Below are 27749 nucleotides of genomic sequence, written 5' to 3'. Positions count from 1 at the left end.
TTTACAACTTAGATTACAATTGTGAATGTATATTGTTAAAAAGACAAATCACAAGGGGCTAAACTATGTTTAGTCCCTAAAGAGGAAGAAATAAAGAATAATCCTTGAACAAGTAAAATTCCACCAGAGATTAGGGCATTCTGGCTATACTATATATCGGGTGTCCCCAAACTTTTTACACAGAGGGCCAGTTCACTGTCCCTCAGACCATTGGAGGGCCGCCACATACTGTGCTCCTCTCACTGACCACCAATGAAAGAGGTGCCCCTTCCTGAAGTGCGGTGGGGGGGCCAGATAAATGGCCTCAGGGGGCCGCATGCGGCCCTCGGGCCGTAGTTTGGGGACGCCTGCTATATATAATAACTTCAAACTCATTAATAGATTCTAGAGGGTGTTAACTGATGTGCTTATAAGGGAAGAGGAAGCATTATACTGCAAACCTGCATTATTGATCCAAACAGAAGCAAGCAATATCTTTTTCATGTACAAAGGCTTCATGACAAAGAGCTAGAGAATTAGCAGAAAACTGACTGATGATACAGTCAACCATTTCTGAATAAAGAAATGAAGAACATGAGTGGTAGCAAGAGTGTTTTCTGATGGTTGAGTCACTGTACTCTTTCTTCTTGGATCAGGAAGATATTTGTGTTAAGAGTACACATGATGATTTCAGAACACAAGAACCGAAGTCACAACATACTGTCACACTTCGAAGAAAATGGTAATTTGGTGTAAAATGACCCTGGCTCTCTAAATCTGCCAATGTAATGGAAAGACAAACTATTGTATTTCAAATTACATGTGACCTTTACAATGGCCACTGCTCACTAGAGAATTCTGTTCAAAGATTATAACAGCCCAGTTTAAGATGCAACTTAAGGTGGTTTCCTTGCTCTTTCTTTTCAAACCCATACTTACCTGGCTGATGGTTACATATGACCCATAGGGTTGGTAGTTTCACTAAGCCCAGGATGGGTTCCTGGCAGTGTGGTCGGCGGCTCTGCCGATACGACAGAAACTTTTTCTTCTTCCCTTCTCTTAAGGCAGGCTGCTTTGGGGTTCAGGTTCCTCTCTGAAACAGAAGGAATGTATTTTTATTACTATGGTTATAAGTTATGAATTAGGTCTCAAGTTAAACAAATTGCAGTTATTTTTTCCTTCTGTGGAGATTACCAATCTCTGTGTAACTTCATTCCCATACTAAGTACCATTTCATAGGCTCATATAAAACCTCAGCATTAAACTGAGTCTCCATATTTATACCTCTGAGTGACCACATTGTGTGTTTTCTTCATGTTTTGCTTATGATTTAGTCTTCTAGGGTTTGCTTTGATTTAAATCAACATGCTACTCTTCACTCAAACATTTTGGCAAATGCTGTTGTTATTAGTCTACCAAGTCTCTTCAATGTCCTGCTAAGACACAGTACACTGAATTGACATGAATGCTGACCTCTTGTACTGAGAGAGAGACATCTGTGCTTTATTTAAAATGTTACCAGTTCAGAAAATGATAAAGTAAGAGACATCTCCAGCTATTTCTCTAAAGCAGTGGTCCCCAACCTTTTTGGCACCAGGGACTGGTTTTATGGAAGACAATTTTTCCATGAACTGGGGGAGGGGGTTGGGGATAGTTTCAGAATGATTTAAGCACATTATGTTTATTGTGCACTTTATTTCTATTATTATTACACTGTAATATAAAATGAAATAATTATACAACTCACCATAATACAGAGTCATTGGGAGCCCTGAGTCTGTTTTCCTGCAACTAGATGGTCCCATCTGAGTGATGGGACACAATGACATATCATCAGGCATTAGATCTGACAGGAGGCGGAAATACAAATGATGGGAAGTGTCTGTAAATACAGATGAAGCTTCGCTGGATTGCTCTTTGCTCACCTCCTGCTGTGCAGCCAGCCTGGTTCCTAACTGGCCACTGGTACTGGTCCATGGCCCAGGGGCTGAGGAACCCCTCTTCTACAGGAAATGTAGCGATTCAAGGAAGGGAGATAGCTGGTGCACACCTTACTTTTCATCTTTGATATATATATGAAACAAGATGATTGAGTTGGTCTTTTTTTTTTTTTTTTTTTTTGAGACGGAGTTTCGTTCTTGTTACCCAGGCTGGAGTGCAATGGCGCCATCTCGGCTCACCGCAACCTCCGCCTCCTGGGTTCAGGCAATTCTCCTGCCTCAGCCTCCTGAGTAGCTGGGATTACAGGCACGCACCACCATGCCCAGCTAATTTTTTGTATTTTTAGTAGAGACGGGGTTTCACCATGTTGACCAGGTTGGTCTCGATCTCTCGACCTCGTGATCCACCCGCCTCAGCCTCCCAAAGTGCTGGGATTACAGGCTTGAGCCACCGCGCCCGGCCGGTCTTTTTTTTTTTTTAAAGACGGGGTTTCACCATATTGGTCAGGCTGGTCTTGAACTCCTGACCTCAGGTGATCTGCCCATTTCAGCCTCCCAAACTGCTAGGACTAGAGGCGTGAGCCACTGCGCCTGGCTCTGAGTTGGTCCTTCTATTGCTGGAAGTGTGATTAAAAGGGTGGAAAAGGGTCAGTCATGGTGGCTTACGCCTTTAATCCTGGCACCTTGGGAGACCAAGGTGGGCAGATCACTAGGTCAAGAGGTTGAGACCATCCTAGCCAACATGTTGAAAGCCTGTCTCTTCTAAACGTACAAAAATTAGTTGGGTGTGGTGGCACATGCTGTTATCCCAGCTACTTGGGAGGCTGAGGCAGGAGAATCTCTTGAACCTGGGAGGCGGAGGTTGCGGTGAGCTGCGATCACGCCACCACACTCCAGCCGGGGTGACAGAGAGAAACTCCATCTCAAAAAAAAAAAAAAAGGTGGTAAAAACTTCTGCTATTTTTTTTTTTTTTTTTTTGAGACGGAGTTTCGCTCTTGTTACCCAGGCTAGAGTGCAATGGCGCGATCTTGGCTCACCGCAACCTCTGCCTCCCGGGTTCAGGCAATTCTCCTGCCTCAACCTCCTGAGTAGCTGGGATTACAGGCACGGGCCACCATGCCCAGCTAATTTTTTATATTTTTAGTAGAGACGGGGTTTCACCATGTTGACCAGGATGGTCTCGATCTCTCGACCTCATGATCCACCCGCCTCGGCCTCCCAAAGTGCTGGGATTACAGGCTTAAGCCACCGCGCCCGGCCTCTGCTGCTTTTTATAAAAGATAGCAAAGAAGACTGGATGGAATCTGCAACATGGGCATTTTTAAAAGAGGTTAAAGAATGAGCTGAGAGGCACAAGGATCGCTTGAGCCCAAGAGTTGTCAAGGTTGCAGTGACTGTGCGACTGCACTCCAGCCTAGATGACAGAACAAGTCACTGTCTCAACAAACAAACAAACAAAAAAACCCAAAAAACAAACAAATTAAAAAACAAGAATAGGGTGCTACTGTGAGAAATAGAGGGAAAGAAAATCTATTAGAGCAATATCCACTTAAACATTACTTTACCTGTTGGATTTTTTAAAAAATGAGTGTGAAGCCCAAGATATCCACAACTTCCAATACAGATTTTTATTTGGGATTATAACATATACTATAGGTTTAAAGTTGTTCCACATATTTTTATAAATGGATTAAAACTCCAGGCTGGAGTGCAATGGAGCGATCTCGGCTCATCACAACCTCCGCCTCCTGGGTTCAGGCAATTCTCCTGCCTCAGCCTCCTGAGTAGCCGAGATTACCGGCATGCGCCACCATGCCCAGCTAATTTTTTTGTATTTTTAGTAGAGATGGGGTTTCACCATGTTGACCAGGATGGTCTCGATCTCTTGAACTCGTGATCCACCCGCCTCGGCCTCCCAAAGTGCTGGGATTACAGGATTGAGCCACCATGCCCGGCCTCTACAAAAATTTAAAACTTAGCCAGACATGCTAGCACCCAGCTGTAGTCCTAGCTACTTAGGTGGCTGAAGTTGTAGGATCACCTGAGCCTGGGAGGTTGAGACTGTATAAGCCATGATTGTGCCACAGCACTCTAGCCTAAGCAAAAGAGCAAAACCCTGAGGAAGAAAAAGAAAAAGAAAGGAAAGAAAAAAGGAAAATATAAGACAAGAAAAGAAGAAAAGGAAAGGAAAGAAAAAGGAAAACATAAGACGAGAAAAGAAGAAAAAGAAAAAGAAAGGAAAGAAAAAAGGAAAATATAAGACAAGAAAAGAAGAAAAGGAAAGGAAAGAAAAAGGAAAACAAGACGAGAAAAGAAGAAAAAGAAAAGAGAAAGAAAAAAAGGAAGGAAAACAGGATAAAAGAATGAGAAAGAAGAGAAAAATAAAGAATTAATGAAAAGAAAGGCAGAAAGAACAAGAAAAGAAAGAATTATAAAAGAAAGGAGAGAAAAAGAGAAAGGAGAAAGAAAGAACAAAAGAATAAGAAAGGTGGGCAGGGCGTGGTGGCTCAAGCCTGTAATCCCAGCACTTTGGAAGGCCGAGGCAGGTGGATCACGAAGTCAAAAGATCGAGACCATCCTGGTCAACATGGTGAAACCCCGTCTCTATTGAAAATACAAAAAATTAGCTGGGCATGGTGGCACGTGCCTGTAATCCCAGCTAATCAGGAGGCTGAGGCAGGAGAATTGCCTGAACCCAGGAGGCGGAGGTTGCGGTGAGCCGAGATCGCGCCATTGCACTCCAGCCTGGGTAACAAGAGCGAAACTCTGACTCAAAAAAAAAAAAAAGCATATTTTAAAAAGAATAAGAAAGGAAAAGAAAAAGAGAAAGGAAAAGAAAAAGGAAGAAAAAGAAAAGAAAGAAAAAGAGGGAGGAAGGAAGGGAGAAAGAGAGAGAGAGAGAGAGAGAGAGAGGGAGGGAGGGAGGGAAGGAAGGAAGGTAGGGAGGTTTTTGAGACAAAAATCTCACTCTGTCGCCCAGGCTGGAGTGCAGTGGCATGATCTTGGCTCACTGTAACCTCCACGTTCCAGGTTTAGGCAATTCTCCTGCCTCAGCCTCCTGAATAGTTGGGATTACAGGCATGTGCCACCACGCCCAGCTAATTTTCTGTATTTTTCATAGAGACAGGGTTTCACCATGTTGGTCAAGCTGGTCTCGAACTTCTGACCTTGTGATCTGCCTGTCTCAGCCTCCCAAACGGTTGGGATGACAGGCATGAGCCACCGCACTTGGCCAAGAAAAAGAATTTATAGTGATTGCTCCCTTGCTCATACAATTGTTTATTTTTCCTATAGCTAATAGTTGCTTGCTTTTTTATTTGTTAGTAATGCAAATTCCATCTCCTCAGCCCCACTACCAAATGCTCCAAGAGATCTAGCAAATGCCTACCAGTGTATTTTCCTAAAATCCTGAACACATCGTATCATCAATTAATTCTATTTTCTTTCCCTGGAAACCTTTCTTCTGCAGCTAATAGTATTCTGCATGGACTAGTTGCTCTCCAGGCCCAGTAGCTCTTGTCATGGGATTTCTTTTTGCTGTTTTTCTATGTTAAATTCTTTGTTTCCTGGATCCTGTAACACTTGTCTTTGTTGATTGTGCACTTATTTGGCTAAAGCATATGTCAGATGCTTTTTGAACAAGTATTACACAAGCCAGGTATGGTGGCTAATGCCTGTAGTCCCAGCTACTTAGGAGGTGAGGTGGGAGGTTTATTTGTGCCCAGTTCAAAACCATCCTGGAAAACACAGTGAGACCCTGTCTCTATTTTTTAAAGGCACATATGGCCAGGCTCAATGGCTCACGCCTGTAATCCCAGCACTTTGGGAGGCCAAGGCAGGCAGATCACGAGATCAGGAGACTGAGAACATCCTGGCTAACACGGTGAAAACCCACCTCTGCTAAAAATACAAAAACTTAGCCAGAAGTGGTTGCACACACCCGTAGTCCCAGCTACTCGGAAGGCTGAGGCCAGAGAAATCACTTGAACTCAGAAGGTGGAGGTTGCAGTGAGCCTAGATCGCACCACTGCACTCCAGCCTAGGTGACAGAGTGAGAGTATGTCTCAAAAAAAAAAAAAAAAAAAAAAAAAAAAAAAAAAAAAAAAAAAAAGAAAAAGAAAAGAACGTATATGGAAGGTTATTTTTTTTGGTTTTTGTTTTAAGACAGAGTTTCGCTCTTGTTGCCCAGTCTGCAGTGCAGGGGCACAATCTTGGCTCACCACAACCTCTACCTCCTGGGTTCAATTGATTCACCTGCCTCAGTCTCCCAAGTAGGTGGGATTACAGGCACGTGCCACCACACCCTGCTAATTTTTTGTATTTTTAGTAGAGACAGGGTTTCTTCATGTTGGTCAGGCTGGTCTTGAATTCCCAACCTCAGGTGATCCACCTGCCTCAGTCTCCCAAACTGCCTGGATTACAGGCATGAGCCACCATGCCTGGCCTGGAAGGTAAATTTTTAAAGGATTTACATATCTGAAATATTTATTTATTTTTTTGAGACAGGGTCTCACTCTGCTGCCTAGACTGGAGTGTGGTGGTACAATCACAGCTCACCGCAGCCTCAATCTTCTAGGCTCAAGTGATCCTCCCACCTCAGACTCCCAAGTAGCTGGGACTATAGATGTGTGCCACGCCCAGCTGATTTTTAAAATTTTTTAGAGATGGGGCCTCACTATGTTGCTTGGGCTGGTCTCAAGTGATCCTCTTGCCTTGGCCTTCTATTGTGTTGGGATTATAGACATAAGCCACTGTGCCCAGCTGACTTAATTTTTATTTAGAGGCAGGGTGGTCTTGGCTCTGTCATCCATGCTGGAGTGTAGCAGCATGATCATAGCTCACTTTAGCCTCAAATTCCTGGGCTCAAGTGATCCTCTTGCCTCAACACTCCAAGTAGCTGGGACTATAGGCACACACCATGCCCAGCTTATCTGAAATATCTTCATTTTATTTTCAATTTTTGATTAATTGTCTGGCAAGGTATAGAATTCTAGGTAGAAACTGGCCAGAGGTGGTGGCTCAAGCCTGTAATCTCAGCACTTTGGGAGGCTTATGTGAGTGGATCACCTGAGGTCAGGAGTTTAGGACCAGCCTGGTCAACATAGTTGATACCCCATCTCCACCAAAAATATAAAAAATTAGCTGGGCATGGTGGCGCGTGCCCATAATCCCAGCTACTCAGGAGGCTGAGGCAGGAGAATTGCTTGAACTCAGTAGGCAGAGGTTGCAGTGAGCCGAGATTGCACCACTGCACTCCAGCCTGGATGACAGCGCAAGACTCTATCTCAAAAAAAAAAAAAAAAAAAAAAAAGAAAAGAAAAATAAGAAAAAGAAAAGAATTCTGGTTGAAATACTTTCCTCAGAAATTTGGAGGTACTGCTTCACTATCTCCTGGAATCCACTACTACTGTCCAGGATGCTGGTTTTTGATTCTTGTTTATCTATAAGCTATTTGAATTTTATCTCCAGAAGCTTTAGAATATTCTTTTTACCTTACTGCTATGAAATTTCATGATTACGTATTTTAACTTCGGGTCATTTAAAAAAAAATCATTATATTTAGCACAAGGTTAGATCTTACCACTCTTGAGACATGTATTCTTCAGTACTTAGAAACAACTAAGTCAGTTACCACTATTCCATCGACTTTCTATCCTACATGCAGCTTTTGCTATCTCATCTGCTATGGTCTGCTCTCTCATCTCTCCTTGTGGGTTAAAATAATTCTATTTCTATTTATTTTAGTGAGGATGCAGGAAAGACTGCAGCATTATCAGCGCATATGCTAAGTCTAGCACATTTAACCATCTCATTGCATCAGAATTTCCTAGGGGTAAGTTTTGGAAATGTTTGAGAAAAGAAAAGTTTCAGGTCATTCTGAGACCAGCCAGATTTCAGAACCACTGTCCTACACCATTTATCTTCAAACTCACTTGGAGACCAGGAAAATAAAAATCTAATAGCTATCTTATCTCTAAATTATCAAAAGAACAGTGAGCTGATCGAGCTGACCTGTGAAAGAGTCTGAGAGGAGAAAATGTTTTCAACTGAGTCTTGAGTAATGCTAAGAGTACAAACTTGAAGGTAATATGATTTATCTGCTGGGGAATAAAAGTGGCAAAGGTACAAATAATGTAGTCATGATAATGGAAAAGCTTAAATTTACAGTGGGGACTCAGTGTTTGACAGGTGGGGCAACAAGGGGCTAAGAGTGCTCTGGCAAAATCTGAGGCTTAGAAGAGAAACCCCTCTTCCCACTCTTCTCTGGGATGAACTGCTACACCTGGATCTGCTTGCCTCCTAGTATAACTACTTACCCAGGGATTGTGACAGGTTGTGTTACAACAGATACAGGCTTGGAGCATCATCCCAAACTAGAATGGGAGCCAGAGTGCAGAGGATGCCCAAATGTCATGTAAGCAGAAGATATGTTTTAATAGAAACTGCTGGATCAGGCACTACTAAGGAGGGTCCTAGCAGGGATGAAGAGGCTCTCAAAAGTGATCAAGTTACCAAATAACTCAAAACTGTTGGAGGTAAGTTGAGGAAATGACAGTGGCTATACAAAACTCTGAAGGTATAACCAAAGACAAGGAACAGGTATTGTGGCCTGTATGAAGGATTCTAAACCCTATTTGACAGTCACTGGAGCATCCTTCAAGGAGTCTGAGACCAGGCATGGTGGCTCACACCTATAGTTGCTTGAGGCCAGGATTTCAAGACCAGCCTGGGCAACACAGTGAAACCATCTCCACAAAAACAGATAGATGGACAGATAGATACGGAGATAATTTTAAAAAAGAAGTCTTACAAAGAACCCTAGGCTTTTATGTAAAGTCCTAAGATAAGGCTTCAAGCCTAGTCTGAAGGTAGGGGAGAAGTAGGCTTTTCTGAGTATCAGAGCAATCCCTAACCAAGTTACAGTTCAGTGTATTTGAAATCTGTTCAAACTCTCATCAATCAAAAACTGATTAGACAGAGCTCTGCAGAACTGTGTGAAATAGTCAGTACCCATAAAAGACCAGACAGTCAGTAAGTTGAATAAGCAGAGATGATAGATCCTCTCTCAGACTCAGCTTTTCTGTTCTAGGTGCCTGTATGGAACCACTTGCAAAGTCCAATGTTATAAATGAGTTAGGTCCATCCAGGCATGGTAGAATTTATGTTTTATTTATTTAAGTTTGTGTTTGTCAAACATACAAGTATTTCTCATTCTGATGGCTTAAATCTGAAGTAGGGATCTCTGTTCTTAAAAAGACAAGTTTTTAAAAACGCAAATGACTGAATTTTGATTTTAATGCACTATGGAAGGAAAAAGATGCTGTGTACTAGAATTAATTCTGGTACTCCTGTTGACCAGACAGTAGACTTTCACAGCCCAGATTGAAGCAGTGGCTTTAACAATAAATGGCTGCGTGAAGTCAGGGTAGAAGATATCCTGGGCTGAAGAGGAGGAGAATGAATATATCTGAACCACTGAACACAGGTGCCTTGTTGCATTCAGAGCGAGACAAAGGGTGTCAGGCACAATTCAAGAAAAAAACCTTTGGTAAAGTGACAGGAGGTATCAGTAGCTCAAGGAACCACTACTTCTCCCACAGGTGAGTGGGTAAAAATCTGCCTCCTTGCAGATATCCCAAGGGAGTCTATAGCTCCTTAAAGGTTAAGTTTCAGTAACATTTATACTCCACAGATATTTCAAGGATCTTGGGAGAAGAGGATCAATCACTTTTAATGTTAGGTTTATTATAAACAAAATGATCTATCCTTCATTCTTATTCATTAAATACATCAGAGGGAAGTGGATGGATGAATTAACTACTACTGTATATATTTCTGAAAGTTTGTTCAACTTCTCTAACTCTGGTTTTCTTAAAAATGACTCATTCTGTAATCTATTCTGAGGGTCCATGGTTGTAGTTTTCAAGCATCTGCCCACCCTACTCTTTTTTCCTGTTTGAACCTTCTTCATACAAAATAGAAAGAATTGCTCTCAGAGAGACTAGTGATCAGACCTGGAACCTAGGGCCACATTTATGAATTCCTTGCAAAAAGGCTTAGCGTATTTTAAGACAATATATAAACACATCGAGAAACTCAACCTTGATGGTAGAACCTCTTACGGACAAGAAGCTTCTATTATTTGATAACCCAGGGTCTAGGACATAGCTGGTTGGAACAAAGGAGGTATACAATAAATACATGTTGAACAAATGAAGTTTCAAAAGTTCTTCAAGACTGCAACAAACTTCGTGAAAAACGAAACTGAGTAAGCAGTGCGTGAGCTGTTTTTGCCCTTTAGGACACACAGGCATGCCAATGTATGTGAGCCCAAAAAGTTCCTGGGGTTCCTGGTCTGGGGTCAACAAAGAAGCTCTGAGACCTTATTGGTATGGGTGTAAGGGACATCCACGTCTGGCGAAGGCAGAAGGGCCCATGATAAGGCATCCTAGTAACCAGCAGGGCACAGCAGATACTCCAAGGTAGAGAAGGCAAGAAAATGAATACAGAGAAGTAGGAAAGACATAAAGAGCAGGGAGGAGGGCAGGTCCCAGCAGGTAAATGTAATGGCTGAGAGATGAGAAGCAACCAGAGCAAAGGGACACAAAGCAACTACTGCTGAGCAGCAGGCAGAGGCTGTCTGTTCTCTGCTTTGCTTCACAGAATTACTCTCCATTGGTGGAGAACACTGAGCCCACAGATATCGTGCAATACAGTGAGACAGAGGTGAGAATTATAGGGAAAATGACACTGATGATACAGTGGCAGAAGTACTGGGGGAAAAAACAAACAACTTCCCCAAGCAGAAGAGCAACTGTAAACAGAAATGTCTGCCCACCTGAGGCAGAACAGTTACACATCTCGGCTGAACCTGCTTACCTCTGACTTGCTGTTCTAGACTAAGGATGACTGCCACAGCTTGATGAAGAATAAGGAGTTTTGTTTGGGGTTTTTCACTCTTCAAGTGAAGCTGACACATTCGCCCAAGCTCTTTGAATGCTTCGTTAATATCCCGTACGCGTAAACGTTCTCTGGCATTGTTAGCCATCCGCCTCTCTTTCTCCCTTTCTATCTTCTGTTCAGGGTTCAAATCCTCATCTTCATTAGTACTGCTAGAAAATAAAGTAACAACAAAGTCTATTAGGTTCCCTATAAAGTAAGATATGCTGATTGTGCACAATGACAAAGCGTAAAGATGGAAATGCAAACTACCTATAAATCTTGCTAAACAGTACTAATAGGTCCAGTTAATGTGACTGTATATTCATTTCCAGTTTTTCTTCAATGCACATATACAGTCATATAGTTGAAATATACCACATACACTCTCAAGTGCATTTTTCATAGCATGAGGATCTCTCCAGAAACTCTTCATAAATATAAGATCAATAACTACATAATATTCTAGCACCTTGATACACAAAAAGTGATCCACCAGTCAGCAGCATCATCATTACTAGGAGCTTGTTAAAAATACTGGAGTAGAATCTCTCAGATTCTAATCCCATCTTACTGAATTAGAAGCTGCATTTTAACATGTTCCCCAGATGATTCATATACACATTAAAATCTGAAAGCTCTCCTAGTACATTAATGTAAAATTTGCTTAGCCTATGCTCTTAAATATATTCTAGCAGTTACCTGGTGAGAAGAAAGAAGAAAAGCTTAAGATACAGATTGAGAGAAGTATCTCAGAAATCGGCTATTTTTTGTTCTACAGAGAAACTGTCATCAGTGGTGATGACTATAAAACATGGGAGAAATGACACAATTCTTTGAAGGACAGATTGGCAAAATGAATCCAGAGCCTTAATGTTCATTACCTCTTGATCAGCAATTCCAACTCTGGAAATTCATCCTAAGGATATAATTAGAGATGTATACAGAAATTTATGTAAAGGGAGATGATCACAGAATTATTTACATTAGCAACATATTGGAATCTATTAATAGGAAATGGGTTAAATAAATCATAGTACATTCAGATAATGGACCATTATGTAGTTTCTGAAATCAAGCTGCAGATTATGCTAAGTAAAAAAAGCCAGCGTGTGAAAGATCACATACTCTACGATTCCATTTACAAAAACTTCTAGAAAAGACAAAACTTCAGTAACAGAAAGCAGATCAATGCTTGCCAAGGACTGTGGGATGGAGGAAAGAGACTCACTACCAAAGGGAATAAAAACATTTTTTGAGGTGGTGAAAATATTCTACATTATGAATATGGTAACTGTTATATAACTTTTACACTTGTCAAAATGACAAAATATATACATTTTAATATACATACACAAATGTATATATTGGTCAAATAACTAAGACTGTATATTTAAAAGTAGTAAATTTTATTATTACATGTGTATTAAGCCTCAATAAAGCTGATCCAAAACAAAGCCAAAAGTTTTCAAAAATACATTGCTGAATGGAAAAATAAAAGGAAATTATAACATACATATCCAGTTTATTAAGTCTCAGATATGACAGAAATTAAAAAAAAATCCCTAAAAATAAATCAGTAAAGAAAACTTATGTCCAGTTTAATTCCAATTTAAAAGGCATTCATGGAAAAAGAGATACTATTTAAAAATGTAAACAGTGAGTCTGAGCATGGTGGCTCACACCTGTAATCCCAGCACTTTGGGAGGCTAAGGCAGTCAGATCACCTATGGTCGGGAGTTTGAGACTAACCTGGCCAACATGGCGAAATCCCACATCTAACTAAAAACACAAAAAGTAGCCAGGCATAGTGGCAGGAGCCTGTAATCTCAGCTACTCAGGAGGCTGTAGCAAGAGAATTGCTTGAACCCAGGAGGTAGAGGTTGTAGTGAGCTAACATCACACCACTGCACTCCTGGGCAACAGAAGGAGACTCCATCTCAGCAAAAAAGAAAAAGAAAAAGTTAGCAGCGGTTAATTCTGAATAGTGAGGTTTCTTGTGATTTCTGTGTATACTTTTCTATATTTTCTAAATTGCTGTAATGAAAACAGACTACATAATTAGAAAAAAACATGAGGGAGACGCTTTGTAACAGTATATAGAAAGTTCTATTTATGACTCAGATATAAATTACTAACCAAAACTTCTCAGAACCTTGAAATCATGTGCAAAAATATTGGGCATTTTAATCTTTTCTCTAATACCCTGAGTATTCTAATAAAAAAACAAGTACACAGGCCAGGCATGGTGGCTCATGCCTAAGTGGTTTTAGAGGCTGAGGTGGGCATGGGGGAACTGCCTGAGCTTAGGAGTTTGAGGTTATAGTCCACTGCACTCCAGCCTGGGAGACAAACAGAGACCCTGTTTCTGAAAAGTATTAGTATTTTACCTGCTAATCATTAAGAATTACATAAATGCATTCTTTTAGCAAAAGGAAGTAACTGGTTCTTCGACTTCAAAAAGGCCTTTAAAGATCATCAGAAGTCCACTTAAAGATCATCAAAAGTGCCCACAGATGATAGCGACTCATTAGTATCTCCAAGAGCACTTAAAAAATACAACTCTCGCTCAAGCCTGTAATCCCAGCACTTTGGGAGGCTGAGGTGGGTGGATCACGAGGTCAACAGATCGAGACCATTCTGGTCAACATGGTGAAAACCTGTCTCTACTAAAAATACAAAAAAATTAGCTGGGCATGGTGGCGCGTGCCTGTAATCCCAGCCACTCAGGAGTCTGAGGCAGGAGAATTGCCTGAACCCAGGAGGCGGAGGTTGTGGTGAGCCGAGATCGTGCCATTGCACTCCAGCCTGGGTAACAAGAGCGAAACTCTGTCTCAAAAAACAACAACAACAACAAAACAAAAAAAACAACTCTCCAGGTCTCACTACCAGAGATGCTAGAGGTAGATTAACTAATTTAGTGAGTTTGGTTTAGGGTCCAGGCACCTGCTTTTCTAAAATGTTCCAGGGTCTGTGCAGCAGGGTTTAGAACCACTTCATGACCCAGGATCACACAGCTAATTGGTGGTAGCATAACGATGAGATGTCAGGTCAGTGCACTATGGAAGCAAACTGACACCATATACCTAAAATGACCACCATAACAATAGACACAGTATCTTTATTGAGTGCTTACTGTATGCTAGACATTGTGCAAAGGGCTTTACATGCATCATTTTTGGGTTATTCCTTTAAGAATCCTGTAATAGAAAGTCTCTTTTTAAAGAAAAAAACTGAGCTCAAAGACTTGCCAAAGGTCACTTGGCAAGTATGCAATGGAACCATGATTCAAAACCAGGTTATCTTACTTTGTCCAAAGGCCATGTTATTAACCTACTCATTATTATGGACTATTACTAACCTATTACTGATTTCTGATGATCTATAATATAAGTAAGCAAACTATGATCTCTGAGCTGGTCATCTGTTTTTGTAACTAAAATTTTATTGGAACAGCTAGATCCATTTGTCTTTGGCTACTTTTGCGCTGTAACAGCAGAACTGAGTAGCTGTGACAGAGACTGTATGTCCAATACAGCCTAAAATATTCACTACTTGGGCCTTTATAGAGAAAGTTTGCTGATTCCTGAGCTATAAGAAGATGAATATGGAGGAAAGATGTAAATTGTTTCCCTTAAAATTCTATTTTAATAAAAACTATGAAAGAGTTAAGATGCCAGGCCGGGCGCGGTGGCTGAAGCCTGTAATCCCAGCACTTTGGGAGGCCGAGGCGGGTGGATCACAAGGTCGAGAGATCGAGACCAAACTGGTCATCATGGTGAAATCCCGTCTCTACTAAAAATACAAAAAATTAGCTGGGCATGGTGGTGCGTGCCTGTAATCCCAGCTACTCAGGAGGCTGAGGCAGGAGAATTGCCTGAACCCAGGAGGCGGAGGTTGCGGTGAGCCGAGATCGCAAGAGTAACAAGAGTGAAACTCCGTCTCAAAAAAAAAAAAAAGAGTTAAGATGCCTTGAAAGAGTGATCTCTGAATTCCTTGAAACAGTTTCTCCTTCCTTATGCCCCTGATAGTTGAGTACAATGCATGTTAAAGTAATACTACTAAGATCTTAAGATTTCCTTTTTCCCAAGAGACATGTTTAAGTGTTGAAAATAGTGAGAATGTCAAAAGAGCAAGAGGACACCTTTTAAGTATGTGAATGACAGAAAGAACCATTCTGCTTCTTTTAGTTTTATCTACCATCCTCATTGTAGTCTCCTTTGCACCATAATTCAACACAAAGAACAATGTTTTAAATCTGTATGAGATACATACTTATCACTGATAAATGAATACGTATGCCAAGAAATAGGGTGTACCACAAATATACTAACTGATCTAACTTTTAAATTTTTATTTAAAAAAATTTTTTTAGAGACAGCATCTCTCTGTCACCCAGGCCGGAGTACAGTGGCATGATCATGGCTCACCACTTCCTCAAACTTTTGGACTCAAGCAATCTTCCTGCCTTACCCTCCCGAGTAGGTGGGACTACAGGTGTGTGCAAGCATGTCCCAATAATTTTTATAACTTTTTGTAGAGATAGAATCTAGCTACAATACTCAGGCTGGTCTTGAATATCTGACCTCAAGTGATACTCCTGTCTTAGCCTCCCAAAGTGCTGGGATTACAGGAGTGAGCCACTGTGCCCAGCCTAATTCATCTAATTTTAATGTAGAACTGAAAAAAAAAAAAAAAAAAACTGAAGGAAAAATCTGGAAATCACTTGAAACTAACGAACTATGTGTCTATATTAATACTTCACAGCAAGGTCAAGTCTGTTTTCTAGAAAATGCCACACAACATCATTCTGCCTACTTCCTTTTTCATACTTGAGAAGAATCAGATGGTAAATATTTTTAGATTTGCGGGCCATACAGTCTCTGTGGCAACTATTTTAGTCTAGCATTAAGTATATGAATGGGGCATGGTGAAGTTCTAATAAAACTTTATAAAAATAGGCAGCGGGTGAGTGCAGTGGCTCACGCCTGTAACCCCAGCACTTTGGGAGGACAAGATGAGCAGATCATTAATGAGGCCAGGAGTCTGAAACCAGCCTGGCAAACACGGTGGAACCCTGTTTCCACTAAAAATACAAAAATTAGCCAGGCATGATGGCATGTGCCTATAATCCCAGCTACTTGGGAGGCTAAGGGTGCAGTGAACCAAGATCACCCCACAGCAGTCCAGCCAGGGTGACACCGAGACCCTGTCTCAAAAATAAAAATAAAAATAAAAATAAAAATAAAATAAATAAATATAATCATAAATATAATCATATATATAATCATATTATCATATATATATGATAATAATAAAAACAAACACGGGTAGCAAGCCGGGTAGGCCCATGGGTCATTATTTGCTGATGCCTTGTTTAAATCAGAGTCTTACCATATATTCGGCCCTTATATTAATGTACAGTTAAGAAGCCCATAATGCTGTTTTGGTCAATGAGGGACTATATATAAGACAGTGTCTTATAATAATATATTGGAGCTAAAAAATTCTATCATCCAGTGATGTTGTAGCTGTAGTAGGGCTGCAGCACAATGCATTAGTCATATAATGCATTGTTTGTATAGGTGCTGCTATAAACAAACCTACTGTGCTGCCAGTTGTATAAAAGCAGGCAATTATGTATGGTACACACTACAGTAAGTCCTCACTCAATGTCACTGATCAGTTCTTGGAAACTTCAAGCAAGATGACATATAATAAAACCAATTTGATCATAGGTTAATTGATATAAACAAGAGTTAACTCCCTACAGTACATTTCTGGTGGCGAAATATCAGCAAAACTTCTAAAGAAAGACCAAAAACACTTCTAATATTAAACACTGAAATAAATGTATATATATATTTAAGAAAGACTTGGCCGGGCACGGTGGCTCAAGCCTGTAATACCAGCACTTTGGGAGGCCGAGGTGGGTGGATCACGAGGTCAAGAGATTGAGACCATTCTGGTCAACATGGTGAAACCCCGTCTCTACTAAAAAAAAAACAAAAAATCAGCTGGGCATGGTGGCGTGTGCCTGTAATCCCAGCTACTCAGGAGGCTGAGGCAGGAGAATTGCCTGAACCCAGGAGGCGGAGGTTGCGGTGAGCCGAGATCATGCCATTGCATTCTAGCCTGGGTAACAAGAGCGAAACTCCGTCTCAAAAAAAAAAAAAGAAAGACTTGTAAAAATAAGTAAGATAATAATTTTCCCAATTATTCCAGTTCAGCGTCAGGGGGAAGCTGGAGCCTATCCCAGCAGCTCAAGGAGCAAGGCAGAACCAACCCTAGACAAGACGCCATTCCATTGCAGGGCACACTCACACACACCCACACTCGCTCATATTGGGACGATTTAGATATATTAATCAACCTAACACGCACATCTTTGGGATGAAGGAAGAAACCAGAGTACTTAAGAGAAAATCCACATGATGAGTCATGGGAAGAATGTGCAAACTCCACAGAGACGAGGCTCCGGCTAGGAATCAATTTTTTTTTGGTCATTAACATTTCACAAAATGATGTTCTTTCAGGATCTGCTGTACTTGATAATAATAACTACATTATTGGTTTATGTATTTATACTATACTAACTATACTTTTTATCATTAAAGTATACTTCTAACTTTAAAAAAAAAGTCAACTGTAAGACCTGAAGGCTGGTCCTTTAGAAGGTATTCCAGAAGAAGGCTTTGTTACCATAGGAGATGACAGCTTCATGTATGGTACTGCCTGTGAAGACCTTCGCTGGGACAAGATGTGGAGGTGGAAAACAATGATATTAATGATCTTAACCTTGTGTAGGCCTAGGCTGCCATGTGTGTTTGTCTCTTAGTTTTTAACAAAAAAGTCTGAAAAGTAAAAAAATAAAACACTAAATTTTAAACATAGAAAAAAGCTTACAAAGGCCAAGCATGGTGGCTCACGCCTGTAATCCCAGCACTCTGGGGGGCTGAGGTGGGCGGATTACTTGAGGTCAGGAGTTCGAGACCTGCCTGGCCAATATGGTGAAACCCTGTCTTTACTAAAAGTACAAACCCTGGAGTGGTGGTGGGTGCCTGTAATCCCAGCTACTCAGGAGGCTGAGGCAGGAGAATCGCTTGAACCCAGCAGGCGGAGGTTGCCGTGATCATAGCACTGCACTCCAGGCAGGGCGACAGAGCAAGACTCTGTCTCAAAAAAAAAAAAGAAAGAAAAAAGCAAGAAAAAAGTTTACAAAATGACTTAAAGAAAATTTTTTTTGTATAGCTATATAATGCGTTTGTGTTTTAAGCTGTTATTACAAGAGTCAAAAAGTTAAAAATAATTTAAAAATGTATAAAGTAAAAAACATACAGTAAGTTCATGTTAATTTACTATTGAAGAAAAATGTATTTTAATAAATGAAATATAGCCTAAATGTACAGTGTCTGTAAAGTCTATAGTAATGTCCAGAAATGTCCTAGGCCTTCACATTCACTCACCTCCCACTCACTGAATGACCCAGAGCAATTTCTAGTCCTGCAAGCTCTATTCATGATAAGTGACCCCCGTACAGGTATACCATTTTTCACCTGTTATTTTTACCATGCCTTTTATGTGTTTAGATACACAAATTCCTGCCATTGTGTTACAACTGCCTACAGTATTCAATTCAGTAACATGGTATACAGATATACAGCCTAGGAACAACAGGCTATGTTTGTGAAAGTATACTCTACGTTTGCACAATGATGAAATAGCCTAACAATGCATTTCTTACAACTTGTCCCATTGTTAAGTGACACCTATGTTAAAATATTTATTGATCAAATCTATCTAAATGTCTGTACTACACAATTTAACTTCTTTTAGCTATTTTACCTTCTAATTGTCTAACAGACTAAGCAACCCGAGGGAAGAGATATAATTATTCTTTATATATAGTCCCGAAAACAGTGTAGTATGAAGGAAAACATAGTTTTGAAGTCAAATCTTCATATGTTTCTCTTTTATAGGGAGGACGTGGTGATTAAATGAGACGACATACACAAAAACCCTAACACAATATCTAGAACATTTATTAACATAGAACATGTTAATAAATGCATGACATCCAACTTCTCAAGTTATTTTTATCTATGGCAAATGAATGAAATTTAAACCCTGGATGCTAACAAATACCTTGTTCTGCCTCTAGATGAAACCTTGATATCTTTTTGGGAGGATTCATCATCTGACTTCATGTCATCTGATGAAGGAGGTTCATGAAGGTTTTCATCCTTTTCTTTGTTTTCAGTCTTGATTTCTGTTGTAACAACAGTTCCAGACTGACTTTGCAAGCCACCTAACAAAGAAGCAAAGGTAACAGAAAATAAAAGACAAGACTCATTTATGAATTAGAACTAATACAATAAAATTCTAGCAGGTGAATATCCTTAGTGGTTACAGGGTTATGATGGAAGTTAGAAGATGTAGGAAAGTAGACTATTTATAGCTGAAAAGAACGAGTCAAACATCCTTGTGCTTTTTAACAGCATTTGTATTTAAAAGAACAAGTCTGATCCCCATGACAAGTCTAATGCTCACTTTCAGGCACTATTCTACAAATGAACAAGGATGAAAAACTATGGATTATAGAAACTAACTTCTAAGATGCTGCCAAGGTAAAGGACCTAAGCTTAACATCTTCCTGATAAATAGCAAAATAGGAATCATGGTTAAATATAACTCGGAGAACTTTATTTTGGTGGTCTTATTTGCACTTACAAGTGTTCTATATTCACACTTATCTGTAAGCTCTATTGGAATAGTGATCAGTTGGCTTTTTATAAAAATGTTATGACTCTCCAATCAAATGATAATCTCTAAAACAACAGCTTCCACCATTCGGAGGTCTCAGTATAGTCAAAAATATCTCTGTCCCTGCCTCTAGGAACCATGAAGATACATACATTCATGAGGGTAAATGTCTGAGGAAGAAGGACATGACAGAATAGGAAAAGGTAAAAGACAACTGATAAATACTGAACAATGGTCTGTATGTGGCTCTATTCATCAGCAAGTATGTGTAACTGCAAACCTAGGTGGGCCAGTTGGAACCCTAAATATCTGCTTTCCACAATACTATTTGGAACTCCCTCACCTAACTGACTTGATTCACAGATGTCAATCCAGCTGTGAGAAAGGTGACAGTGATCCAAATGATATCTCTGCATTATTTCTGAAAATCAACAATATAGTTACCTCTGTAATTTTCTTGTGTTTTATGGTTCAGGTCTGTGCTTGAAGTAGTGACTGTACTAGACAGGACTGAATGATTGCCATTGAGACTGACAGAGTCTTCCCGATGAGTTCCAACCTAAAGTTAAAGAAAACCCACAAAAACCCCAAAATAAAAAATGGTCAAGATAGTTCAGGGGTAATAACTGACCAAATTATTTTACTAGGTTTCATAGAGAAAATAGTATTACTCGTTTGAATTCAGCAAACTTTTCTGGATGTCATTATTCCAGTTTTTGAGGAGAATTTCAAAATATTAATATTTCAGAGAAGTATTACTTTTAAATCAAACAAAAACATACCATTTAAAAAAAATGAAAATTCTAATTTGTAAATTTTAAATCCAACAGAGGGTTGTTGTTAGAAGCAAATAAGCTGATAAAGCATTCTGTAAGCCACCATGCACTATATATTATAAGGTCTAATAATAATCCTATATAATCAATCTGAAAAGCTATTTCATATAATACCTAAATATGTTAAAGTATGCATGAACTGGCATTTAACAAAATACTACTACATTCCACGCAATAGTAGTATTTATCTAAGTTTGCCCCCTCCATCATATATAGTATCTTCCCCTCAAAACTTTTGAAACAGCAACATTAAGCAATACAAAATTAAAAGAATTTAAAACAAAAGCTGTGCATTGCTAGGCAGCAAAATTTACATGTATTTTTATTTTTAGCTTTAATCAAACTTATACAAGTCACAGTTAACCTGAAATAGGAAAGCTAAAGCATGCAAACACCACCAAACATTCAGCTATTGCAGTATTAATATACATAAAAAATTGTTACAGATGAAGTTTTTATTAGAATAGTAGCAGACATGTCAACTAGAAGATTAAGCTTCTAATTAAATAGTTTTATTGCCTGGAGCTATACATAAGAACCACTGTTTTTGAATAAATCCTTCAATCCTAGTAAACTGCCAAGCTTTGAATCCCTCTTGCGTAATTAATATAGCTTTTATCTTCCTTCCATGACTTTGTATGATTTTACCCTAAGAAGCATAAATACCCCTATGCAAGTTTATCCTCTGGTTTCCTGTAAGCTAAACAAAAGGGACAAAAGCAAAGTTTTAGGCAATGCAAGCCATTGGCAATAGATCAAATTAGAATAAATCCATTATTCCACCACACTTTCTAAGAAATGTTTGTCTTTTACACTTATTCTCATCTTAAAAAAAAAAAACGAATTTAGTGGATTTTAAAATTTAATGCAGTAGTTATTTTTAAAATTATTTTAGAATTGGCCATTGCTGAGCATTATTTGTGTCACTACTCCCTTGGGTAATAATCATGCATCCACTATACCCTTTCTCTAAACCACCCAATTTAATCATGTTTTTCAATCACAAAATCTTAAAGCTGAGAAGGGACCACAGAAACTATAGCAAGCTTCCATCCCCTTTCCCACTTCAGAAAGTTTCAGTATTTAGTTGTTCCCCTAAAAAAACTTGAGAAGAATTTGAAGTACTCAACCTAACAACTAGTAAAGAAATGAATTGTGAAAACTGAATTCAAGAGAACAAATTATTTTAAAGATATTTCATGAAATTCTGTTTCAAGAGTATCCTGGTCTTGTTTATTCTTAACAAATGAGCTTGCTTTCTTACTATGAATTACCCAGTGATCTAACAGGAAAGGCAATTCAAAATCCCATTTTATAAAAACAGATACGGGAGCTGGGCGCGGTGGCTCAAGCCTGTAATCCCAGCACTTTGGGAGGCTGAGGCGGGTGGATCACGAGGTCAAGAGATCGAGACCATCCTGGTCAACATGGTGAAACCCCATCTCTACTAAAGATACAAAAAAATTAGCTGGGCATGGTGGCTCGTGCCTGTAATCCCAGTTACTCAGGAGGCTGAGGCAGGAGAATTGCTTGAACCCAGGAGGCGGAGGTTGCGGTGAGCCAAGATCGCGCCATTGCACTCCAGCCTGGGTAACAAGAGCGAAACTCCGTCTCAAAAAACAAAAAAAAAAAACCAAAAAAAACCAAAAAAACCAGATACGGGCAAACACAACATGTGGCTGTAAATTTTTTTGGAACTTTGGAAGATTAGGCCTACTCTAAAGATAAAATAAATCTAGGAGAATTTTGATGGGCTGAGAAAATAATTATAAGTTAAAGTAAAAGCTGAGGTGTATTTGCATTTCTAATAATGTGGACTTAAAACCTCTTATGACCCCTGGCAATATGTGCTAATTCTGTTTTTACATAGTATTTTGAACTATCATACCAAGTAATTTAAAAGTAAATAGACTTCTAAATTTGAATTTTAAACACATTATACTTAGTATATATTGTACAAGTGAAACTTTTATAGCTCTGTAAGACAATACTACTGAACAGTAGCAAACTGAATTTTCACTTATCTAAGTGATGATGCATCTGCTGAATTCTGATTTCCTTTTACTTCATTAGCATAAATAATTCTTTGATTTTTCTAAAACTCAACTATTAAAAAATGTCTGATGATTATCTAAATAATAAATACTAGAAATTTTACTTTTCCCTTCAGGAAAATCAGGAAGGATGCTAGATTTGTTTTGCAATAGAAATACTAGCAAATATTTTTACAGCTATAGAATAATACAACTAAGTGTTTTCTCACACAAACTTAAACATAATTAGCTTACAAAAGAAAAAATTTAACCAGGACACACAACAAAAATACAAGCCTTTAAAAAAACCGGTCTCAGACTAGAAGAAGGCTTTAAGTCTGGAGTTTTTCATGTTAATGAAGTTAGCAGAAACTTTTTCTTTGTAACATGATTCCCCTTGCAAATGGCCCTCATGTATTTTCTGGAGAATTTGACTTTCACAGTTCTTATAGTTCGCTTTAACCCTTGCTCTCCTGGGCTCCCAAGTCTTCCCTTTAATCTGCAGCTCCACATTATACTGGCTCTGTCTACACATACAACAGGTGTATAAACAGTTCTTTGTCTGAGCCTAGAGCCTGTGGGGCCAGTCAGATAGGACTCTGTTTAATTGTTCACCTCGTTAGCATACAGCTGACAGGCTGCTGCTGCTGGGGGAGTAGAGGGCATGGCAAACCCCAAGGCCTGCTACCCTCTAAGTTTCAATGATCATGAAGAGCTCCATTTCAGAATAAAAGACCCATGCCATTAAATGACACCATCCTGCATACTCAATCTGTGTATAGCCTTACTTTTCTGGGAGCACCCAACAAGGGACTTGTTTTCATTTAATTTGGCCAATGGCTTTAGCACTCACAATGGAAAAATGTTAAATCTAATAAGATGATGAATAAGAGGTCTGTGAATTAAGACACAAACTGAAAAACAATATGAATTCCTCTTGATTTTTAATTCTATTCTAATAATTTGTCTAATTTGTATCATTCACTGAATACTAATGATTTAAATTAATCAGTATTAATTTACAGATTGGTTAAAGGATGTTTATATACTGTCTACTCCAAGATTGTATTTCATCTGAAGAGAAGTTTTATTAGAAACTTCGTAGTATTACATTTGTTATGGTTCCTTTTAAATATTTCCATAATGTATAACCCCCATTTCAAATTTTAGAAAAGTTGCCATTTTGAACAATTTTGAATTTTAAAATGTAACCAAAACCCTTAAAAAGCACTATAATGTTGTCTTAATAAAAATCAAAATTTTAAAGATTGCCCATTTAGGAAAAAATTATTTGGAAAAAGTAAAGGAGTGGTTAAAAATAAAATCCTTCTATTGAGCTGAAACATAGACACACAATTTCTACCATATTACAAACCCACATTGCTAAAATTAAATACTGTCCAAATGAAGATTAAAATGATTTCAAATTTATTTTGATAAATGATAAAAATGCCAACTACCCTATCTGACTATCAGTCTTTAATAACCTAGTCTTAAGTCTCTTACAACTAAGAAAAACATAGTTTCTTGAATTGTTTTAAAATTTAGAAAACAGACATGACACATCTATATATACATATATATGTGTATATATGTGTATGTGTGCATATATATATGTATGTGATTATATATGTATTTATTTATTTATTTTGAGACAGAGTCCTGCTCAGTTACTTGCTCAGGCTGGAGTGCAGCAGCACAATCTTGGCTCACTACAACCACCTCCCAGGTTCAAGCCATTCTCCTGCCTCAGCCTCCTGAGTAGCTGGGATTACAGGCACCCACCACCGTGCCCAGCTAATTTTTGTATTTTTAGTAGAGATGGGGTTTCACCATGTTGGTCAGGCTGGTCTTGAACTCCTGACCTCAGGTAATCCACCTGCCTCAGCCTCCCAAAGTGTTGGGACTACAGGCGTGAGCCATGGCATCTGGCCTGATTTATATTTTTAAATCATTACATAAGGTAGCCTTACACTTTACAATTTAACATTATTTACTACGCTCTCATACATATCACACTTCTTCAACTACCCCTTAACAACCCATGCAATACCAAAAAAATAATTAAGAGAAATGCCTGGATTAAATTTTCTCAGGACTTATAACAATGAAATCAAACGATCTCACGATAAAATTTTATCCTATGTCATAAATAAGAAACTGTTTTAGATCTGCATCAAGCTTCCATTAGTACAAAATGCTTCGAATCTCATTTAATTTTGGTTGAAGTTGAAGTTACTATCTGACTGAGGAATAACAGTACTTTTCATTAAAGAGAATGGTGCTATCATGGAGTTATCCTGTTGGGTATAGGTATTTAGGTATTACAGCCATAAATCGATGGGATGTATGCTAACTTTATATTGCTGAGAGCTCTTTGTAATGCTCATATGAAATTCACAATTCCTCCTCCCCTTTTCTTTAAATTGATAAAAGGTCTCACTTTGTCATCCAGGCTGAAGTGTGATGACGTGATTATGGCTCACTGCAGCTTTGTACTCCTGGCTCACAGGATCCTCTCACCTCTTCCTCGCAAGTACCTGGGATTATAGGCATGCACCACCACATGTGGCTAACATAAAATTTTTTCCTTCTTTCTTTCTTTTTTTTTTTTAAGAGAGGAGGTCTCCCTATGTTTACCAGGCCGTTCTTAAATTCCTTTTTTTTGTTGTTTTGAGATGGAGTTTCACTCTTGTTGCCCAGGCTGGAGTGCGATGGCACAGTCTTGGCTTACTGCAATCTCCACCTCCTCAGTACAAGCGATTCTCCTGCCTCAGTCTCCCCAGTGGCTGGGATTACAGGCACCTGCCACCCCGACTGGCTATTTTTTTTGTATGTTTAGTAGAGATGAGGTTTCACTATGTTGCACAGGCTGGTTTTGAGCTCCTGACCTCAGATGATCTGCCCACCTCGGCCTCCTAAAGTGCTGGGATTACAGGCGTGAGCCACCACACATTGCCAAAATTCATGATTCCTTTTATTTTCATTGTTCCATTAAAAAACTTTCCTTCTTCTCAGCATTTTATTCTGAAACTTAAGCATTATGCTAAATAAATGGGAACAAAACTAAAGCCAATTGCTGACATTTCAGTAGTTCTAAAACCCCTGATTTTGTGTTTTAAAATTTAAACGACGTATCGGTATCATATACTAATGAGAACAATGAAATAGCTTGGCCAAATGGTTACTGTGTTCATGTAGACTTTACATTACTAGTAACCTTCATCAGTGACTTGTCTGTCAACATATATATATATATATTTAAAGAGACAAGGTCTCACTCTGTTGTCCAAGCTGAAGTGCAGTGGTGTGATCATGGCTCACTATAGCCTCAACTTCTGAACTCAAGCAATCCTCCTGCCTCAGCCTCCTGAGTAGCAGGGACCACTGGTGTATGCCACTATGCTCAGTTAATTTTTAAAAAATTTTTGTAGATGCAGGTTCTTACTTCTTTGTCCAGGTTGGTTTCAAACTTCTGCTTCTAGCAGTCCACCCACCTTGGCCTCCCAAAATGCTGAGATTACAGATGTGAGCCACCGTGCCTAGCCTGTACCACTTGTATACTGCCATCAACTCTTACTCTTCCACTACCAGTGTATCCTGGTTCACCTCAAGTATTCCAATTACTTAAACAAAACTCTCAAACTACTCATTAATATATGCCAAATGTTACAGGCTCCAAGAAAAAGAAAAACATGCTAACCCCATTATACCTGCTAGGGTGCCAATTTATGCTATAAATCAGGAATTCCCAAGCTCTGGCCTAGAGCCAAATCTTGACTTTTTAAATTTTTTAATTAAATAAATAAAGGAGCTTGTTTCAGTGAATAAAGTTTTACTGGTATACACCCATACCCATCTCTTTTCATATTGTTTATAGCTGCTTTCATATTACATTGTGACAGAGACTATAAAGCCTACAAAGCTGAAAATATTTACTCTCTGGCCCTTTATAGAAAAAGCATATTGAGCCCTTTTCCAAATGCTAGGAGAAAAAGAGATATATTTAAACCCTACAATTAGGATTCTGCCCATCAGGATAAAGTTCCATTGTAACAAAAATGTCATCTGAATGTTCTGCGGAGGTCCTGAAAATACAAACGTTTATCAGAATAATTCTATTATCTGCAATAAATACATGGAATAATGATAAGCAAATGTTTTTAAAAGAAGCTGACCTCATGAGTTCTATATGGTGGTATAAAATTGCTGATCAACAGGTATTTCTGTGGTCACTTTGTAAGTTGGGCCACGTAGTCACCATTTTTAGGAGCCTGACACAAATACTAACATTTGTTAATGCAGAAAAACATATACAAACTTCTGGAAAGTTACAAGAGACCAAAAACAAGGCGGGGGTCAGGGGCAGTGGGGAAGCAATTGCACAATGTCAAACCACATTATTTCTTGGTCACGATCAGTTAAGAGGATGCATGGAGGGGATGAGGGGACAATAAAAGCTGGAGATAAGGCGGGCGCGGTGGCTCAAGCCTGTAATCCCAGCACTTTGGGAGGCCGAGGCAGGTGAATCATGAGGTCAAGAGACTGAGACCATCCTAGTCAACATGGTGAAACCCTGTCTCTACTAAAAATACAAAAACATTAGCTGGGCATGGTGGTACGTGCCTGTAATCCCAGCTACTCAGGAGGTTGAGGCTGGAGAATTGCTTGAACCCAGGAGGCAGAGGTTGCGGTGAGCTGAGATTGCGCCATTGCACTCCAGCCTGGGTAACAAGAGTGAAACTCCGTCTCAAAAAAAAAAAAAAAAAATGCTGGAGATTAACTCTTGGAGACAGTTGGCAAGAGTTACAAAAATGGGCTGGGCGTGGTGGCTCACACCTATAATCACAGCACTTTGGGAGGCTGAGGTGGGTGGATTGCCTGAGGTCAAGTGTTCAAGACCACCCTGGCCAACACTGTGAAACCCTGTCTCTACTAAAAGTACAAAAAATTAGCTGGGTATGGTGGTGGGCCCTATAATTCCAGCTACTCAGGAGGCTGAGGCAGGAGAATCACTTGAACCCAGGAGGCGGAGGTTGCAGAGAGTCGAAATTGCACCACTGCGCTCCAGCCTGGGCAACAAGAGAGAAACTCCATCTAAAAAAAAGAGAGAGAGAGAGTTACAAAAATGTGACCCCCAAAATCACATACTCTGCAAGAATATGAAGAGTTGATTTCATATAGTGGGTGTTGAGCATGTAAATGAACGGCTCCCAGCAGTACTAATGGAAGTCCTCAGACATGGAAAAGAACCACG

The 27749-nt window shown here is 39.3% G+C and overlaps 1 protein-coding gene across 10 annotated transcripts in view; it reads right to left on the bottom strand.

Moving 5' to 3' along the window:
* TCF12 (transcription factor 12) overlaps positions 1-27749 on the bottom strand; it is a 370294-nt gene that overhangs the window by 4985 nt on the left and 337560 nt on the right. For 7 of the 10 annotated variants that reach the window (XM_039468699.2, XM_039468700.2, XM_039468695.2 and 4 more), the window contains 4 exons: positions 20068-20182; positions 19006-19168; positions 10801-11033; positions 919-1072 (listed from right to left, as the gene is read on the bottom strand). In XM_039468699.2, the coding sequence (XP_039324633.1) occupies positions 930-1072; positions 10801-11033; positions 19006-19168; positions 20068-20182 (654 nt within the window). In that variant the 3' untranslated portion in view covers positions 919-929. The remainder of the gene's footprint in view (positions 1-918; positions 1073-10800; positions 11034-19005; positions 19169-20067; positions 20183-27749) is intronic. The other 3 variants (XM_039468696.2, XM_039468698.2, XM_010339601.2) reach the window with 1 other exon arrangement.

Source organism: Saimiri boliviensis, chromosome 2 (genome assembly GCF_048565385.1).
Source record: "Saimiri boliviensis isolate mSaiBol1 chromosome 2, mSaiBol1.pri, whole genome shotgun sequence".
NCBI lineage: Eukaryota > Metazoa > Chordata > Mammalia > Primates > Cebidae > Saimiri > Saimiri boliviensis.
Note: the sequence above shows the minus strand (reverse complement) of the source record. Positions and strands in the feature narration are given on the sequence as shown.